A 20860-nucleotide genomic window follows, 5' to 3' on the forward strand; every position below is an offset into this window, starting at 1 on the left:
TTTGACTGAATTTTTAGGGAGAATAATGTAGGCACTTGGTGGGTGCTCATGAATTTGAGTGAGATCATTGAAAAAAGTGGGACAGTGGTGGTCAAAGTTCTGTCAGTATTTCATAACACTCTCTCTGCCTAATGTTCTTGTTACATTCATAAGAAGATCTTTTCATATAAAGAATGTAATTCAGCCAATTAGTCATGAAAAAAGCAATCATTCTTTTTAAATTAAGACAAGTGTCTAGGGGTTCTCGTTAGCAGTGTTTGACTGGTTTTGTAGTATCACTAATGTCAACATGTCTCTGACCCTTAGTGTTTTACTTTGTCTACTTTTTGTATGGATACATGCCTGCAGAACAGATTTTTTGTCTTCACAGGTAGTGCATATCTGAAGTTCACAGCACTTTTGTTGTGAAAAAATCTGGAAAATGTGATGCATGACTTTTTTTTTTTTAAAGTTTGTCTTTGTAAGGAATTTTGGAAGTGAATTATTGAATTGCTTCAACTTTGCTCTCTTGAAGAAGCTTGCTTTCCCAGAATGACAACATCATGACCAATATGAAGGGAACTTTGCTGTCTTCCTCAGTGGTTTGTGGCAGGAAGTAGTTGGTCAGGGGAAAAGGAGGAAAAAAAAAAAAAAAAAAGAAAAAAAAAAAGGAAAAAACCATTCCTTCCCCTAAATAAGATAAAAAGGGAAGACAAATATTGCAGTAAATGCTTAGTTCTGTTATTGATCCTCTTTCTCTTAGAACAAAGAGAAGCCTTTGCATTGTATTGTCACAGGCATTGCCTTACATAATTTATAACTGTTCCTGATTGCACTTGAAGTCATTTTCTACCAACAAGTCAGAATTCTGGTTTGGTTTGCCTGTAACAGTGTTAGTCATAGCACATCCCTTTACATTATCGTTAATTCCAGGTTTTATTATAGCCTTATGTAAATATTTCTTTGTTTGCAATTTTCACCACAGAAGAATTTCTGGTAGTTTAATTAAAATCTCCATTAAAGCTTCTGATCTTAAGGGAACATTAGTCTGAGGTAATGGAGTCTCATTCTTTTTCCATATCTGTAAGTTCCACTTCAGTTCTCTGTAACTAGTGTCCAGGAGAATGAAACATATGTTCCTATATGAAAATACAATTCCTTGGTTTCAGTGAGATCAGTTTCATTGGGGCATAGTTATTTGTCATGGCTGGAATAGTAGTATTTTGTATTTCTAGAAAACAACAAATGCTTACAGGTGGTGAGGGAGATAAACACACATACATTTCTGTACGTTGCCTGTTGCGTTGTGAATTTTCTATGCTAGGTATCTCATCAACATTTTAAAGTGGATGGGGCCAAATGGATTTAAAATTGATTACTTTCTTCCCCCCTTTCAGTATTAATAGATGCTCTGTTAAATGGGCTTTAAGTTTCATGTCAGGACATCAAAAATTCAGATTCTTTGGTGAGAGGATTTGGGATTTCCCAGGGTGATGAGAGCAGTCACACGGATGCACGTTATCTGCTGAGTCACCAGATGCCAAAGGACTATGGAGAAATTTAAATCAATTTCAATAAGCTCTGTCACAATTTGAAAAAACTCTTAAGATCTTGATTCAGCATTGCAGCTGTGAATTTGTGAAATCTATCATTTATGTCATAGAACTGAATCTTGGAGAACAAAGTCATCGTCATCTCTGTTAGGAAATCAGAATTAAGAAAAAAAATAATGTGATATGTCCTCTGTTTGCAGAGAAAATGAATCAGCATGTTATTCACCTGGAATCCTACCTTACTTAGAATGGTGAAATTCTAAAATGATTTGGTTGGTTGGTTTTAGTTTGTTTGGTTTGGGTGGGTTTTTTTACGCCTTCAGAACATCCATACTTTTAGGTGATTCTGTTTTACCTTGTGTGATCTCTATGTAACAGAACTTCGTAAATCTTACTGCTGCCTCTTTGGAGAAAGAAGTATGTTACTGTGTATTATTTAGTTTACATGTACCTTGGTGTTAGCATGCATCTGTCTTGATGCATCTATATAGTTATTTTGAGAATACTCTGTATGGCTTTAGTAATATATAGTAAATTATATGTGATCTTTGGCAGCTTCTGATTAAAGACAATATAAATTTAGATGTTGAAGTAACTTTTGCCAGAAAACATATGCAATAAGTAAAACTGCAGCCAGAATTACATCCTGATTTTGCAAAATTCTAGAATTCTATTGCCCTCTGCTGGTTTAGTGTGCCCAAATGTGATAGATAGCACCGAGTTATGAGTGAATTGTACTTCCTTTATTTTTCATGGTGAAACAGTAGATTAGTAGTCTAAGGAATCATTTGCTGCTCACACGTAATTTAAAATAGTCATTAATCAGTATACAGTCCTGTTTGGGGACTTTCTGAAGGTAGGAGAGGTGGCAGATTGTTTTATTTGATGTTTCTGAGGTTGGAGGATTGGAGAAGATGCTTCATCTAACATTTTATGTCCTTATTTTCCCAGGTAATAAAAAGACAGAAATTAAAAAGGAAGCGTAATAATTCTTATTTATTCTTTTTGTGACCTTTTCCCACATTTTAATATAATATTGTTATATATATTTAATATAATTTAATTACCAACTGGGAAAACCATTTTTTGAATTGAAATATGGATTTTTTACTGTTACTCATGTAGCACTCAGTCATGCTTGAAGACATAATTATGTACACTGATGTTTGCTTCAATATTTCTGTGCCATGTTGGATATTGATATTCATTTATATGTATGGTGTGGTGCAGTGTTGTATGCAAAGCTAATATATATAGATAAGTCTCACTCCTACAGGTCAGTCTATGTAGTGTGGTCCTCTGGGCTTGTTAGAAGTCTTTGGCATGAATCAGGTGTCTGTGTGAGTACAGCAGACATGTGAATACCAGTCTGGGTCATAGAGTATGTTTGTACGCAGAACTTGTTTACGTCATCTTGAGGAGGGGCAGCATATTGCCTGCAGTAAGTGGTGCCCAATCTTGGTATGCAGTGGTTGGTAATTGACTGAATGTCTGCATAAACAGCTCTAAGATGGGGAGTAACACTTCCAAGTAGCTGTCTTGCTGTATCCTGGATGATCTATAAACTTATACTTGCAGATTTCCAGGAAGAATACTACCCAGCATAGGGAGTGCTGTGCTCTCCTTTGGTATACAGAGAAGATTGGCTAGTGATTTCTCAGGGGTTGCAATAGCTTTCTCTTCAAAGTCAAGCAAATAAACAGTAGTGCAGTGATTCTTGAAGGAATAGAGGAGGGACCTTTTATTTGCACTCATCAGCAAACTCCTTCTCTGTCTTCCTTCCTTTTCCCATAAGAAATACCTGAATTGGTAGCCCAGGATGCAAACTGCAGACAGAAATGGAGTTTATTTCTGAAGGTCAGTGTTCTGGAAATACAGTGCTCTTGAGTTTACTCCTTCAAGAGACAGGTGGTGAAATCTTAAGGAATACCTGTGAGAAAAGAGCAGTCTCAGGTATATTCATGTTCTGTTTTTCATTCTTCTCATTTTTTTTTTAACACTTTTTCCAATTTTGTATTGAAGAACTTGGCCCTTTGCTTTAGAATTAACGGGCTTTCTTCTTTAAGCTTGTGTGATGTAGCAATTAGTGGTGGATGAGTTATCGTTTGTATAAAGCATGCTTTTTTTTCCTATTCTTTTTTTTTTTTTTTTCCCCCTCCAGAAACAGGAAATCTAAATAGTGTAATGTCATAGAGAAGCTGTTGGGGCACCTGCACCTCACAGTTTTTCTGGAAGCTCTGCAAGTAACATTTTCTGAACCAGAAGTATCCAGTGCCAGGAAGAGGAGAAAAACATCTAGCAGATACTATCTTGCTTCTGGGAGTAATGCAAATATAATGCCTGGTGGCAGGAAGTTGCATATAGTCACATGTAAAAAGTCCCAAATCTACCTTGTGTTTTCCCAGACTGCAGGATGTAATTCATTATTTTGATATGGATAACATTTGTTTTGTATGTATTGTGTGGCTGGGAGGGGTGGGCTTTTGTTGTTGTTGTTTGAGTGCATTTAGTCTTTTGAGAGGAGGCAGCATACTTTGCAGAATGTAACTCATTTTCTGGGTGCTATTACAACTTACACCTCAGTGCTCATGTTGACTGTTGCACAGACTGCTTTAGATAAAGGACTTTCTCTGTTCAGAACTATTTTTTTTTTTTTTTTTTAAACTTTCTTCTGGAAAGTTTTTTAAGCTTAAGTCCTTAAATCCTCCCTTGTAAGTGGGATTTTTTTTTTTTTTTTTTTTTTTTTGCTGCCTCCAACGTTCATCCTCTCAGGGAGAAATTATTAGAATAGGGAGAAAGTAACTGTACATATCAGTATAGCTCAGCTGTCCAATGGACTGGTAGGTGAAGATTCATGTTACATATTTAGCATTGCTTGATGGAAAACTCTGAAATTCTATCTTACTTTAATCAGAGAAATCCTGTGCAAATTTATTTCAGTGCAACAGTAAACATTTGGGCCCATTTGATGTATTAGAGTAGTTTCTGACCTAGTAGGCTGACTAAGCACTCTTAGAGTCGAGAATTTTATATACACTTAAAGCTTCGTGGAATGCTTCTGTCTGTACCAAGAATATTTTATTGCAGGGATTTTGACTGCCTAGGAGCAGCCATGTACTTCTTGAGGTTGGTATTCATACTGCTTATTCACAAATAAATTATTGGAAACATGGTGAAAATCCAAAGCAGTTTTGCCCAAAATAATTGGCAGAGCTGAGCTGGCTTTGATTTAGTGCTCTGACCACTGCTAGGTTTTGCCATTTGTTTCAACACTTACAGCAGGTGATGAGAACCCTCTCATCATGATAGTATTTATGGCAGTTTAGCTTTTTAATGGATTTTCTTTCATCCTTTTGTAAACAGACTATTCTTACGTCGTCTAGAATTTAACTGTCAGTACTGATTTATGTCACTATACTTGAACTAAGTCTCTGTCCTTTAAAAATGGCTGTTAGTGGTTTTAAATTATGAATGAAGGAGGAGCATCTAAAAACCTTTCAGTTTTTCTGTCCTATTAATACCTACGTGGAAATCATTTGCTTCATTTTTATTTCTGTAGTACTTCATATGGACCTACAGTTACGACTCTAAACTTCCATTCAAACTTTCAGACCCAGTAAGGCCAGGCTTGGAGTACTATGTTCAGTTCTGGGCTCCTCAGTCTAAGAAGAGACAGGAAACTACTGGAGAGTGTCCAGTGAAGGGGCACAAAGATTATGAAGGGACTGGAGTATCTCACATATAGGGGAGGGCTAAAAGAGCTGGGGCTTTTCATTCTGGAGATGTGGAGGCTTGGGGCTTGCAAGGGTGGGATGATGGGTCTCATCAATGCGTATAAGTACCTGTAGAGGAGAAGCCAGTCTCTTTTTGGTGATTCCCTCACCAAACTGTAAGACAGGAAGTTCCCTCTGAACACTGCGGAAAGCTTCTTTACTGCAGAGGTTGGTGGTGACCGGGCACTGCACAGGTTCCCCAGAGAGGTTGTGGAGTCTCCACTGCTGGAGATCTTCAAAAACCACCTGGACGTTGGCCTGGACAGCCTGTTCCGTGTGGCCCTGCTTAAGCAAGGAACTGAGCCAGAGACCCCTTTCTAACTCACCCACACAGTGATCAGTAGCAGACTATCTGAGCCGGTTTGTTCTGTGATTTAACTGCTACTTCAAAGGCTGGGAGCTATTACTATGCCATCTGATATCATTTCCTGTGAGCTACAATAAAGCTGCATCACAATTGAGACTTGGGAGTCTAGTCTAAACAAGCAGCTTATGTTTCAGCTTGTATAGAATAACAAAAACCCCATTTAATGTGATTTGCATCTTCCACATAGGCAGTTGTGTGGGTTTTTTTTAAGAAGTTATCGTGGAATTTTGGTGAAATTGTACTTGATGAAATAAAATTTATCAGTTTTTGCTGATTAATTCCAAGAAGATATTTCAATTGGCTACATTTTAGCAGCATGTTACAAATCATTTCATCAAACATACCATTTCAAAGGACCTTGTCTTCGATAGGGAATGAATAAGTGGCACGCAATCAGGACTTTCAGTTCATGTTGTACTTGGAAGAGCGTAGCATGGAAAACACAGTTCAAAGAATTGCAAAACCAGAAATCTGTAAACCAGACTCTGAAATTTTCAGTAACAATTTCCTAGCCTTCCACCTGAGTATTCCTAGGGCTTATTAAGAAGGAACATATGTAGTGGCTGGTGGTACAACTGTACAATTATAAACATGAAATGAAGTAATACTTATGCTCTAGAATGAGTTGCATTACAGTATGAACATTGAAGTCAATTCTACTTCTAGAGTACACTTTGTTATATGTTGTGTATTAGGGGTGATGGTCATTAAGTTTAATGTCTAGTAATGTACTAAATTCTTAAGTTCCACTATAGGAAGAAGCAGATTACATGCTTCTTTGCTATGCACAGTATACAACTCAATTATGTGGACTTGATCGGAGAGTAAGAACATATTATATAAGATGACATTCTTCACGTCGGGAGTCCTTGAAATAAATTTCCTCTCCTTGTCTATAGTTGTCAGTAATATTAAGCAACTTGCTGAAAGACTAGTGCCACTTAATTAAACAGACAACTTGAAAAAAAGGATGCGTTCATACTGAGTATTGATAGTGTAACAATTCTGCTTTTGTTTGAAACTTTAGTGGTGCAGGGATCCAGACACCTGGATCAGGAATGTCTCCCCTTAGTACTCTTTCAGGAACTGAATCTGTGTAATGAATTGTAGTAGTTAATGATTTGTCTGATCTTCTGCTATTGCAATAAATGCAGCCTTATTGGAAGGACTCAGCTGCCATACTCACTTAGAAGCTTCATTGCTGTAGTTCCAACTTCTAAATAAAACAATTTTAAGACTTAGTTATTTGGTGTAGGACTACAATGTTGTAATTTACTGATAAGGAAAATATATTAGAATTGTGTTCTGTATTATCATCACGTTATTTTCCCCTCCAGAATCTCATTTTTCTACTGTGAATCACCATGCATTAGGCTTATATACAAACCTCCTGTATGTTAATTTCTTCAAAGGCACAATAGTTGAGATAATTTCTCTTTCCTATATTACAATACAAGAGATGAGATGTGCTGCTTGTGTCACTGTGAACAACTGATCTGATAAATTTTTCAATACTAATGTCACAGACATTAATCAAAACAAAATAATAGGAGTATTTTGTCAATCTTGCACTTTTTTTTTCACCAGAAATTAGCACCTGGAGTTAGTCAGTTTGCTTACACGTGTGTACAGGACCATCCAATCTGGACTAACCAGCAGTTTTGGGAAACTACCTTTTATAGCAATGTGCAAAATCAAGTTCGTTCCCTCTACCTTACAGCCAAAGAAGACAACCATGCAGTACATCTGAGACAAAAGGTAGGAGAATATATTAAATATCAAAGCATAAAAAGCTGTATTATTAGTTCATGTCCCAGTCAAACCTGTGAAAATATCAGTGCGGATTAAGAAAATGTCTAAACATTTACATGTACTCTTCTGAAAATAAATATTTCATTTTTAGAATGTCAACTTTGATGTAAATATGTTGTTGACACATTTTCTGAAGAAAAAGATGCTTTATTTGCTAATATGCAAACACCTGAATTTTCCCTTGTTGCCTTTATGACTTTTATGTAACACCACTTTTTGTATCATTTTTTCCACACGTAAAGATGTAATTTTTTCCTCGAAGTAGAAACTTCTAAGAGTGTGATAACTAGCAACATTTCTATTACACCAACTGCTTAAAGCAGGAGCATTTTTGTGTCTAGTGTTAGATTGTTACCAAACCCTAGCCGGCTGTCTGCTGATGGGCATTGTCTGCTTCTTTAAAACTTTTTTCTTAAACTCTCTCATGTGTTTGACTGTTAAAGTAGCTGAACTTCACCTGGTATGAAGAAAAAACATTTGTAGAGTATTGTGTTCTTTAATAATTTAACACCAAGTGTTATGTCATCTGTATCAACTGCCAGACTTTTAAATTCTAGTTCTGTCAGGCTGCACTGTAATCTGCTCTCCAACATGCAAAGGCATGAATGTTTCAGTAGATCTGGAAACTGTTCTTATAAAAGCTTGCCTTACCTGAACATCCCCAAAATTTGAGAATATCAAATGCATCAAGTAATCAGCTGCATCTCATTAATGTTTCTTGTTACTTGAGCTAAGTAGAAAAATTAAGGAGAGTAGTTATATTGAAATCATTAAACTACTCTAAAGAAACCTAAGAGATCATGTAGCATTAAAAAATGTAGAAAGAGATGATGTTATTGAGTTAGAAATGTTCACATCATGCTCTGCTAGTTGTGCATTTCATTAAGCTACCTTCAGTTCTTCAAGTTGCTGTAATTATACTCTACTTAAACCCTACTACATGTTACTACTTGCTTTTTCTTTTTAAATAAATATGTAATTTAAATAATGGAAGAATTTAAGTAAACAACTTAATTTAAAAAGCTTTGACTAGCATTGTTTTGACTAAACACTGTTTTTGAGTCATAGCTTAGTGTGTATATTTGTATGTCTTTTAGGAGAAAAATTCTGTAGGTGCAGACCACGATAAGACAGCAATGGATCTGGCTGCGGAGCAGTTGCGATTGTGGCCAACTCTTAATAAACAAACTCAACAGGAGCTCGTCCAGAATGAGGAAAGTACAGTTTTCAGTCAGGCAATACATTTCGCTAACCTCATGGTCTACCTGTTAGTACCACTAGATACAAGTAAGAACAAGTTATTGAGAGCATCAGCTACTGGTGACTGGGAGAGTGGAAGCAACAGTATTGTCACAAACAGGTGGGTACACTGCCACGATAGGTCAATCTTTTGGGGAAAATACTAATTTTCAGGACTTACTCTGAATACAAGTTTATTTCAGTATCTTCTCTTCAAGATTACTATTTCTAGATAATTAATTAAGGGGAGTGGAAATCTAACATGATTCCTCTCAAATGGTAGAACTATCTAGACTAAATTACTGCCACTTAAGGAAATTTAAGAATTTTTTTTTTTTTAATGTCCATAGTATTGCAGGCAGTGTTGCAGAGAGTTATGACACTGAAAGTGGATTTGAGGACTCTGAGAACAATGATGTTGCAAATGCAGTTGTGCGCTTCATCACCAGATTTATTGATAAGGTTTGCACAGAGAGTGGAGTTACACAGGATCACATCAAGGGTCTTCATTGCATGATACCAGGTAAGAATTGTGGTGAAAATGTGACTTCATAATCTTTCATTTTTCGGGTTTTTTTTTCTGATGAAAGAAATACACATTTTAGTTGCAGTCAGTTTCTGTGGACATAAAGATCAGATCTTTTTGTAGACTTTAATTGATGTTGAATTTCAACTAACTATGTTCTTGATGGTTAAATTTAAGAATTTTGGAATATCAGCTTTCCAATTAGATTGCAACTTTCTCTTTCATGTTATGCCAGACTTCATTTATGATATTACTGATTTTCAGGCATTGTGGCAATGCACATAGAGACTTTGGAGGCTGTCCATCGTGAGAGTAGAAGGCTTCCACCAATACAGAAGGCAAGCATTATGAAACATGTTTGTATTCTTTACACGTACTAGAATCATGAAGTTTAGTCATCTTTTTTTTTTTTTCTTTTATTTTCCACTTCATAATGTTAGAAGGAAACATCAGAACATTGTAAGAAAAATTCCACAAGTGATAAATAAAGTGCTTGGCTTTGGTATCATGAAATATGAACTTAGAAAGCTATTAGAGCCAAATTTTTGATCATAAACAAGCTGTTGCATACCCGCTGTTTTTTGAGACCCATTTTTCTTAGTTGAGTCCAAACTCCATCTCCCTTCTTTGGAATTACTCTCATAACAATTTTGTTTTGAATCTTTCTACACCAAATATAATTAGGCTGAGGTACAACACTGGTACCCTTATCATACTTACACTATTTTACTTTCATCAGCCCAAAATTCTACGACCAGCTTTACTGCCAGGAGAAGAATTTGTTTGTGAAGGTCTCCGTGTGCTACTTGATCCTGATGGCAGAGAAGAAGCTACAGGAGGACTCCTTGGAGGTCCTCACATCCTTCCTGCTGAAGGAGCTTTGTTCCTTACTACCTACAGAATTATATTTAAAGGCACTCCTCATGATCAGCTGGGTAAGAAAAACTCAACAGTAATAAAACTTCGAGCTGACCTGTCCATCTATGTAAATATCAGCATCAAGGTGCATCTACCTCTGAGAGTAATTTTTCATGGTCATCATATTGGGATGGTCTTTTGTTATAGGTTTTTACTCTAGATATGACAGAACTTTATTTTCATTTTGCATTTAGCCTAATCTGATTTCTTCAGATAAGACAGCATATGAACTGTCTGTGATTTGTGACTTCTACTACTTCTTTTCATTTGATGGGTTTTTTTCAACTGCTTGGAAGTGTGTAAAATGAAAAAAACAAACAAACAAAAACATAAGTTAGTAATGTCCTTAAAATTATTATTAATAAATTAAGCATTGCTTTTTATATGTTTTAGGTGGCAGTTTTTCATCTCTTGACATCTGCCATTTCTAAGCAAATTAAATTGTCAAAAATATAGATTTATCTTTCAAAGTTTATAGTTGTTTGTAAAGAAGACAGTGTAAAACTTTCATTGTTTATAAGGTGCTTAATTCAATGTGAACATTAATTATGTTTGGAAGTGTTTCTTGACTGCTTTCCAAACTATATTTTTGGGGTGTATTTTCAATGCACAAAAAACTCAGAGAATATTTTTCCAAACAGAAAGGAAGCAGAAAAAGTAAATGCTTCAGGTTATAGATAATACTTGGGGATTTATCAACTTTTCTAGCATTTTCTGTTAAATTAATTATATGCAGTTATTTTCCCATTGCTTTGTATGTTATAATTATTGTCTGCTCAGAATATATTGTGACCTAAACAGAGCTGATTCTGTGATCAAACAAGTGTCCATAAATATTACAATTCTTTGGTTCTCAGTGGGAGAGCAGACGGTGATTCGGAGCTTTCCTATTGCATCTGTTACAAAGGAGAAGAAAATCACTATACAAAACCAGCTGCAGCAAAGTATGCAGGAGGGCTTGCAGATCACTTCAGCTACCTTTCAGGTAAAAGGAAGTTTTGTGAAATTTGTGCAGTTCAAAATACTTACAAGCAGCACTTTGTCCTGATACTCGTGGAGAGTTCAGGGTCCTGCTCCGTAAAGTCAAGAGAGAACATGTAATCCTCTCATAGAAACTCTTTTGGTTTTTGGTTCATTTGAAACAGTGTTATTGTTTCCGTATTTGATTTCTTTCTCTCCTTTCCTCATTTTTCTGCTGTGGATCAGTAGAGGACTATTCTGAGTCCAAAATGTCTTCATGTGGGTAAGCAGAGGCCAGGCAGGCCAGTGGAAACATGCAAACTCTCTTCACCAGCTACATAGAAGGAATATGGCAAAGATTTAAGTGTTGCCTTGTAACACTTCTCACTTTACTACTTTCTGGAAATACCCATAACAAAAGGTTGTAGTACATCTTATATGGAATCTGTCCTTCCAGGCATTTTCAATGTAGCCATTGGTAGCTAGAACCAATGGGCTTCTGTGTGAAACCTCTCTTGTGCAGATTCAGATATTCCTTCTGTCTTTAGAAGCCCCTTCAACATGCTCAGAATTTTTGGAAGCATCTACAATTGCTCCACAGGGCAAGTGATGGAGATGGACTTGCACGAGTGAGGAGTCAGTAATTCCCTTAAGACATCCCTAAATATTTCTTATTGTTGGTAATCTTACATGTGGTCAAATCCTGAGACATCAAAAGTTGAAGACAAAGGATTTTATATCACAACTGAAAGCAGACTTCAGAGCTTAAGATGTGAAATATACTCTCAGGTTAGCTAATTCTAGAAACATATTTCCATTGACAACGGTCTCTTTTCAACATCTGAAAATGAAATGTATTGTCAGTATTTTACTGGTTCCTTAGATAGTGAACAGTATTTAAATAGTTATCCTTCAATATTGTATTCAAAAGCATAAGACTTGGAATACAAATAATTAAAACAACTAAAAAAAAAAAATAAAAAGAAGTTGTTCTTGTGGACTTTTGATTGGACTTCCTGAGAACTTTTATTTTCCAGATTTTTTTTTTACCAGGATACTTAGCATACTTCGATGATGTGCTAAATGCAGGCATAGCTCAATGCTTTTAGTGCTGGATTCTGGTCAAACATCATCCCTGCTTTTGTTTAGCATAGTTTTGTGTTAGGTTATGAAAACAAAACAATCAGCAAACAGTTTACTCCTGTTCTCTTTCTAACTGCTAGAGTTCAATACAGAACGAAATGGCAAGCCCCATCTTTGTTTATTAATTAGGACTGTCAGAGTGTTTTGGCTACAGTTATGCTACCTAATGTCTTTGAAACTTTGTATCAGTGTAACTCTTGAAGATACAACCTCTTAAGGAGGTCTTTGAGTGGGAGTTATTAATCATTGGGAAAGTAATTACAGAACAGAACAAGTGACATTTTAAAAAAAAAAAAAAAAGGAGAAATCCACCTTCAAGATGACAATCATGACAGTCAAAAGTTGTGTAGCTATGCAGTCAAAAACAAAGCTCTAGGAGATCTCTTTGCTTTTTCCATATTCTTCAAGTTCTTCCAGGCGGTCTTCCAGATTCCTGATTTTCTCTCTCTGTTTTTATTTTTACTTCCTTTTCACCACAGAGCTGACTCTCATCCTTTTGACTGAGGATGATGGGGATATATATATATATGTGTGTATTTAAATTGCTTTTCAAAATGCATTTTTAACGGGATAAATAGATCAGTGTTGAATAGCACAGGATTAGTTACTTTCCAAGGATCAGATTTCACTGTTATGTTTGTTACTAGCTGTTTTTTGCTTTTTGAGGTGAGGCAAAAATTGGAATCAGTAATGGAAGTATAATGGTTGTAATATACGAATGCTGAATTTGTTGCCTTGTTTAGAGTACATTACCAGTTTTGCTTCCCTGTATATAGCAAGTCTGATAAAATATTTCTGACCTGAGCTATCCCATGTGACTAGCTCTTTAACTGTTGTGGATATTGTAGTGCCAATACATCCACTTAGATTACCCAAAATATTTTGTGTTTGGTGTTATGAGAATTCCAGATGCTTCATGGTGAAAATATCTTAGTATTACAACAGCAATACTAAAAGCAAGTAGAAAAATGAACAAGCTGTGTAATATCCCTCAAAGTCAGTAAGATATACCTACATACATATGTTTGTATTTTCTGGTGTGCACTGTACTGCCTAAGTACGAAAATTTTGCTAATATATTTTAGAATCTTTTGCTTTGTTTAATCCTAGAATTTTATTTTTTAAAGTTCTTAACGTGCCCTGTCTTTAACATGCAGTTAATTAAAGTAGCGTTTGATGAAGAAGTAAGTCCTGAAGTGGTGGAAATATTTAAGAAACAGCTGATGAAGTTCCGTTATCCTCAGTCTATCTTCAGCACTTTTGCATTTGCAGCTGGACAAACAGCACCACAGATAATTTTACCAAAGCAAAAAGAAAAGAACACTTCATTCCGGTATAGTTATCCCTCTTCTTCTATCACTGATGTTCTTGTTTACTTCTAGTCAAATTCCTTAAATAATGGGACAGATTTTCAGAACTCCAAGCATCTCGTTAGTCTGACATTCCAGAGAACTCATTAAATGATATTCCCTCTCTTTTAATGTTTACAGAATAAAAGGTAGGTTGGTATGAAATAAATGTTGATATAAGAATGTATTATTTATCCAAACATTTTGCTGCAGCAATTTTGAATAAGTATCTCATTAAATTTTTGAATACATACAATATTAATAACATATTCAATTGTGTGAACTATGCCAACATAAAAACAGAGTTCTTGTGTGTTAAATTATGTATTAGTTACCTAATGTAGGATAGAATTCATTTTACCTTTAGTAGAGTCTGCATAGTTGTCCTAGTGTTCTTTTATCATCTAGAGTTTCAGCTTAGGATCTTCTCTATAATTTCATGTTATGCATTAATTTTTACTAGACTAAACTGATCACTATTCAATACCACTGAAAGTTCTACTTTCAGTGATTATATGTTGATTATTCCATTGCTGACACAGAGAAGTAGAATTCCAAGCTAGTCATGGAATCTTAAAACTTTAAGGTAATTTCTGTCTTTCTTGCCTTCACTCTGTCAGCTTCATAGATATGTTACATTGCTAGCAAAATACAAATACCTAAGGAAATATTATGGCTGCCTATTCATTATATTACATGTAATAGGCATAAATTGCTCTCAAAGTAGTAAAAATTTCATTAAAAAATTAGTATAAAAGTTCATTTTTCTGCTAGTTTTAATTTTGATGTAAAATGAGAAATAGAAACATGTTTTCTTTGGGTTAGGAAGTTTATCATAAAAATCTGTACAAGCTATTGAGAAGAACTGTATCTTTTAAAATATTTATTTTTCTATGAATTTATAGTACATTCTCAAAAAGCATTGTGAAAGGAGCAAAACGTGCTGGGAAGATGACAATTGGTCGCCAGTATTTGTTAAAGAAGAAGACGGGCACAATAATGGAAGAAAGAGGAAATCGTCCAGGCTGGAATGAAGACGATGATGTCTCTGGTAATAGTAAAACAATTTCCGTTTTTGTTGATATGTCTGTCATGTTGTGCTTCAGGTTCATTATGTTAGGTGAGTAGTATCTTCAGGAAGAAACTGCAGTCTTCCTGGACAGGAAGGAGAAGGGTTTGATTGATTAAACATTTTCATTTGTGATGACCAAACGTAAAAGAGGAAGCTGACTTCATTCAGTGGTAAAGCAAAAGAGACTTTTTTTCTAACTATCAAACTGTTCTCACGTTATATCTTTAGAAAGCCATACATTGCTTTGTCTGTAATGAGAAAGCAGTAACTGGCAAGGTTCAAGGAACAGCAAGTATTACTGGCAGATTTTGTGTCTGTGGAAGTGATAAGTGATTTCTGAAGACAGATGGAGGCATAATTACTGAAAATACAATTTTTCCAAACTTTGGTTGAAAGGAGTTGGGGAGATAAGTTAGAAAGTGATTTGGACACTTTGTATAGTGTAATGGTGCGGACTTTGACTTTCTTCCAAATACTTCTTTTCCTACCATGTGCTGCTGTCAGTATATCCTTATCTGGACCAGTGCTAATTTATAATAAGCCACTAGAGGGAGCCAGATTCTCCTGTACATTAACAGGTATTGTTTTGTCATACCATTCTTTCTTTACCAAAAGAAAAAAATAAATAAAAAGTAGCATTTCAGATGATGAAGTGTTTATGAAACACTAACAATTTCTTTGAAACCTCAAACAAGCCAAATTTACCTTCTGGATATTTAGTCAGAGATCAAGGTGACTTACATGATTTATGTGCAGATAAATAAAAGTTATCTGACACCAAACTATGTTACTGCACGTTCTCTGTTCCCACCCAGAGTTAAGAAGGGCCATTCCAGGAAAGCTGAAAAATACTGCTCTTCTTCTTTCATTCCAGATGAATATGGTGGAAAAAAAAGGCACACACAAAAAAGGTTACGAAATACAGAATGTCTTTACACAGCTGAAAAGTTACATTCTTAATTGAATTTCCAGCCTCTTCCTTAAGTGCTGAGTTACTATGTGTTCTAATGTTGTGGAATCTTCAGCTCAGAAGGAATTCTGCAAGCTGAGCCTGTCTTGGGTGTGATTTTGTATCCATCACTCAGAGAGACCAAGTGTAATCAAGCCTGTATGTTCATACTTCTCGTGACAATGAAGAAAACCTATGAGTTTCTGCATGGCCTTTGTTCAAAACAACTATATTCTTCTGTGAGCGCGTAACTATTAATGGCAGTCACTTTTTCCCCTCCCCTGACAAAAATACAAAAAGATAAATTGTGAAGCTTCCTACCTGCTACTTTCCAGATGTTATTACTGGGTATGTGTAAGGTGATTAAAGTCTGACAGCTTGCTTTTTTCTCTGCTCTGCACTGTCATTTGAGCTGTAGTTCTTCTCATTTCAGACAGAGAAAGCCATAGAAAATTTTCCATTAATCACTGCAATTTGTTTTGTATTGATTGCTGCAAATTCCTGTGTGTTCGCAAGTCTTAAGAACTGAAGTTTAGGGAATTATGCAGCTATACCAGCAATCAAACAAACAGAACTGTCTGCAGCAGTTGATGCACTGTCTTGTAAAAGGAAGCATTAAAGTTGGAGGCGGAAGGAGCTCCAGGAGATCATCTACTCCATCTCTCTGATCCAATGCAGAGGAAACGTACTTTACATGTTCTTTGCAAATGCTTACCTAACTTTTTCTTAGCTTTCAAATATGAAGATTCCACAACTCCAGTCCGTTTATTCTGATGCAAGCCAGAATGTCATTGGCTTTCTTGGTGACCTGGGCACACTGCTGGCTCGTGTTCACCCTGAGCATCAATCAATAACTCCAGATCCATTTCCTCTACACAGTCTTCCAGCCACTCTGCTCCAAGTCTGTAGCGCTGCCTGGGGTTGTGGCCAAAGTGCATGACCCAGCATTTGGTCTTGTTGAACCTCATACCATTGGCTTCAGCTCAGCTCTCCAGCCTGTCCAGATCCCTCTGCAGAGCCTCGCTACCCCCAGGCAGATCGACACTTCCAGCCAACTTGGTATAATCTGCAAACTTACTGAGGGTGCACTCAGTGCCCTCATCCAGGTCATCAGTAAAGATATAGAAGAGGACAGGCCCCAGCGCCAAGCCCTGGACACCAGTTGGATTTAGCTCCATTCACCACCACTCTCTGGGCCCAGCCCTCCAGACAAGAGTGTACCAGTCAGTAGTTTTCATACTGTACCTGTCAATAGTTTCATAGCTTTACATACTTTGCAGCTTCTTTCTTCTTCTTCAGGACAAATATGAAAATATAGAAAAAGGAGAGATATCCGTGGCATTAAAGTCTTCATTATTTATCTCAAATAGGGAATAGTTATTTTTGTACAATGCACCATGGGGGCAATAAAATTATTTACACAACTTTTATGCTAATATGCACAAAAAGCAGAGGTATCTAAAATGTACTTCTGTAAATTCTGAATGTTGTCTGGTGGCAGTTAGGTTTTAATTGTGTCTTAATTTTAGTTTTCAAATGTGATTTTAATTTTCAATTTTATAAAGTCCTGTTTAAAATTTAAATCTTTATATACTTCTCAGTGCCAAATTGTTAAAGAAATACTTCCTCTCATATGTGCATATTTTAATGCTTGAGATGAAATGGTAGCAACTGATATGTACTGCAGACAGTAAATCTGCTTTCAGTATTTTGAAATAGTGAAGTGTTGATAACAGGCAGGTGGCAGAAGACCTTGCTTGACTTGAATTTCAGCGTAGTTTGAACTTGTGGCATGGTTTTTATCTCATGTTTAGAGGTTTTTTCTGCTTTGCAACATGAAACTGATGTGCATGGCTGAAGAAAGTTGCTGTTTGATGTTGAAACTGAAGCATTAAGAAGCCAATATTCACCTACTCGTGACAGAAATATTTTTATTAGAACCAAGCTTTAAAAAGGATGTTTAATCTTTTGAAGATAGCTTAAAAGAATTAGAATATCCCTTTTATCTTGGATGTTTCATGAATTTGTGTTCATTTTTAATTGTTCTGTCTCATGTACTTTTTTGTACAGTCGTTGTGAGTTTGACTTGTTTGAATAAATACACTAGTGCAAGAAATATTACCTTAGTTCCATTCAAGTGATTGTACAGGAGACCTTCTAGGATTTTGAGAGAGAGAGATGAGATAGGTGTCAAGAATGCCAACTGCTAGGGCAGTAGATAGCTGTGAGGTGAACTTGAAGTTTCTTGACTGAAGTATTATTTTGTTGTTTATAATTTCTGTAAACTGTAGTTTATATGTTAATCATTAACAGTAAGACAAACTAATAGCAAGTTCACAATAGCAAACTCAAAGATTTTTAACTTTAGTTTCAGATGACAGTGAGCTGCACACAAGTGGTACCTTAAAAGCATCAGAGAAGTCAACGATGGAGCAATTAGTAGAAAGAGCCTGTTTCAGAGACTATCAACGTTTGGGACTAGGGACCATCAGTAGTAATACTTCTCGCTCAAAAATGGAATACTTAAGAATAACTGCACTGAACAGAATGTATTCACTTTGCAGAAGGTAAGTTTACCAATTCAGACAAGCATTTGCAAATAAAGATGCACGGTGAGGTGGTAGGTGGTGTGTTTCAGCAGTGATGACAGTGGCAATGGGTCATCTGCATTGGTCCAGGTTGTTACGACACTATCGTGCAGGTGAAAATGCATAGCTACTGGTGGTGACTATGTTGAAAAATGCTATGTTGTAGCTGACAGATTTCTCTGTCAAATAGTGTTGATGTGTGCTTTGAATCTGTTGTAGTTTAAATATACATATACACACATACAGGAGACATTACTTTTGGAGCAACCTACATATATTCAGCGTGTAATTATAGGATTTTTTTTCACTGTTTACAAATTTGAAAGCAAATTTAATTGTTGTTCTGTTTTTTTCCACTTGTCAATGCAGTTATCCTGGGCTTCTGGTAGTACCTCAGTCTGTTCAAGACAGCAGTTTGCAGAGAGTTGCTCGCTGTTACCGTCACAATCGCCTACCAGTTGTGTGCTGGAAAAACACAAAAACCAGTTCTCTTCTACTTAGATCTGGGGGCTTTCATGGCAAAGGCGTTGTTGGCCTCTTCAAATCCCAAAACACACATACTACAGGTGAGCTAATGCAGCCAGGTTTTATTTACATACATATTTCTAAACTAAAAAATGTTTATATATATATGAATCTATATATTTTTAGTTTAGAGATACTTTCTGGAGGAAATCACAGAGATGGTTTAATCAAAAGTGCCAGGATATGGATGTTTATCTGATATCCTAATAGTTCAATATAATGTATGTCAAGAATCAGACCCTGAATGGTATGAATTCTCTGCAGTAGATTAAATTTCTGTGTGTGTGAGTGTATGTCTTCCAAAATAAGATCACAGTCTCTTTTAACACATTTTTATCTGTAGTCTTGTTGATTTTGCAGTTTTCTCTTTTTAATTTTACGTAGTTTTTTATATTAGCACTGTCGCCCTCTTATTTCTGATGGCATGTTAGGAAACAGTCTGCTTGACGCTGTGTCTGATGCATCAGGTGTTAGTTTCCACTTCCTTTAAAAGGTGAAGGGTTATGGAGACTCGCAGGAAGTTACAGTAAGAGTAATAAAGAATGGTTATAGGGTACGTATTTTTAATGAAGTTGAAGCGAAGGTGAAAGAAAACATTTTAAGGAATTGATCACTAAAAATAGTTATGTGCAGGTGCTTCTGAATGTATTTGCTTCAGTAGGAGTTGTGTGCAGTGCAGGGTCTATACTGAAAATACACTGTAACGCAATCTAAAAGAACAATGATAATCTTAAATTCAAGTTGGTAGGTACATACCTTCCTAGGCAGAGATTCTGTAAAAGATTTTTTCTCCAGCAGTTCTGGATCGATAGAACTGAAAAGGACCTGCTGCAAATTAATGTTTGTGGCCTTCTGTTATATTGTAATGAGTTTTTCATCCTTAAAAAACAATTGAGATCAATTATTTTTATTAGAAGCACAGAATTTATTTTCTGGAGAAACTCTTCCCAGTTGTAAATTTCTCTATGGAACAAAATCATTTGCAACAGAATTGCATCTTTCTAACTTCTGTCAATAAAAAACTATTAATAGATGTCTGAATATGGAACAGAGAATATAGTGGTCTTTTCAAACGTTCCTTTTAATCTTGGAGAGTGGCTTCTGAATTTCACGTTACTGGTTTTGGAATTAATTTGCGGAGTGCTGCAGTTCCAAGCATGACATTCTACACCTGAATACCAAGTGTTGATCTTCTGCCATGTATGTAGCAAGGATAGCAAGTCTAGGTGAAAAAAACCTGTCACCTTGAGCCTATAAAATTTTTTGTCTTCACAGTCATAGTGAAGATCAAAGACATCTTCTTCCCTTCTTTCAAGTCCTAGCACCAGGACACAAATGGTGTTTTTCCATGTGAAGAATGTTTCCTCGAATGATAACATAATTTCCTAACACGTTTAAAACTTTTTGTTCTTTGTTTCTTAAATTCCTACTCTTAAGTGGGCATCTGTCTAACTTGCACTACTTTCTCAGGACATCATGCATTTTTATCATGCATTTTTTCCCACTCTGTTTTTGATCCCTATCTGTATCCTCTCTAGCTTTGCTTTCATCCCGTCTTTTGCAGCCACTTCTCTCTCTGAAATGGTCCTTTTCAGTGTTTCCAGTAATTCAATCAGTGTCAGTGACAGCTGGAGAACATTTCAGCTTTGAAATCTGTAGAGGAGTCCTCTGAAACTCCATGCATGTCAAGGGTTATTCAGAAGTTTCCATAAAATGAATTATAATTCTTAAAATAATGCAGCCCCTCTCCCACTGGCTGCTTAAGAATCCTGAGAAGATACCTGAAGTTACCTGCTGTTGAATGTGCAGGTAAACTGTCACTGGGGAACAAGAATTTTGCTTTTCATAACTGGAGGTTCACTGGTATGTGTTATCTAGGTATGAGTGCGCTGTCTATCTTCTTTTCTCTTTTTTCTCTATTAAGGAGGTTAGATCCAGGGGTTTGGTTGCCTAAAAGAGGTGGGGGTTGTGCCCATTTATGACTCTAACGCAGCAGCAGATAGCATAAACAATGGTGTCTTTTGATATAAGTATACTTTGTGTGGACAGTCAACAAATCTCAAGGAGCCTCCACTTGTAGTTAAATAACCTGCTTTTACTGATTATG

The 20860-nt window shown here is 36.1% G+C and overlaps 1 protein-coding gene across 9 annotated transcripts in view; it reads left to right on the plus strand.

The window, feature by feature from the left end:
* SBF2 (SET binding factor 2) overlaps window positions 1–20860 on the plus strand; it is a 215801-nt gene that overhangs the window by 160591 nt on the left and 34350 nt on the right. For 7 of the 9 annotated variants that reach the window (XM_015864003.3, XM_015864005.3, XM_015864006.3 and 4 more), the window contains 10 exons: window positions 7260–7430; window positions 8582–8844; window positions 9074–9246; window positions 9514–9587; window positions 9989–10184; window positions 11025–11152; window positions 13428–13603; window positions 14525–14670; window positions 18009–18207; window positions 18598–18794. In XM_015864003.3, the coding sequence (XP_015719489.2) occupies window positions 7260–7430; window positions 8582–8844; window positions 9074–9246; window positions 9514–9587; window positions 9989–10184; window positions 11025–11152; window positions 13428–13603; window positions 14525–14670; window positions 18009–18207; window positions 18598–18794 (1723 nt within the window). Of the gene's footprint in view, window positions 1–435; window positions 3486–7259; window positions 7431–8581; window positions 8845–9073; window positions 9247–9513; window positions 9588–9988; window positions 10185–11024; window positions 11153–13427; window positions 13604–14524; window positions 14671–15195; window positions 15270–18008; window positions 18208–18597; window positions 18795–20860 lie in introns of those variants that run through there. The other 2 variants (XR_014946454.1, XM_085548515.1) reach the window with 2 other exon arrangements.

Source organism: Coturnix japonica, chromosome 5 (genome assembly GCF_054131305.1).
Source record: "Coturnix japonica strain WE chromosome 5, WE-NBRP24, whole genome shotgun sequence".
Taxonomy (NCBI): Eukaryota; Metazoa; Chordata; class Aves; order Galliformes; family Phasianidae; genus Coturnix; species Coturnix japonica.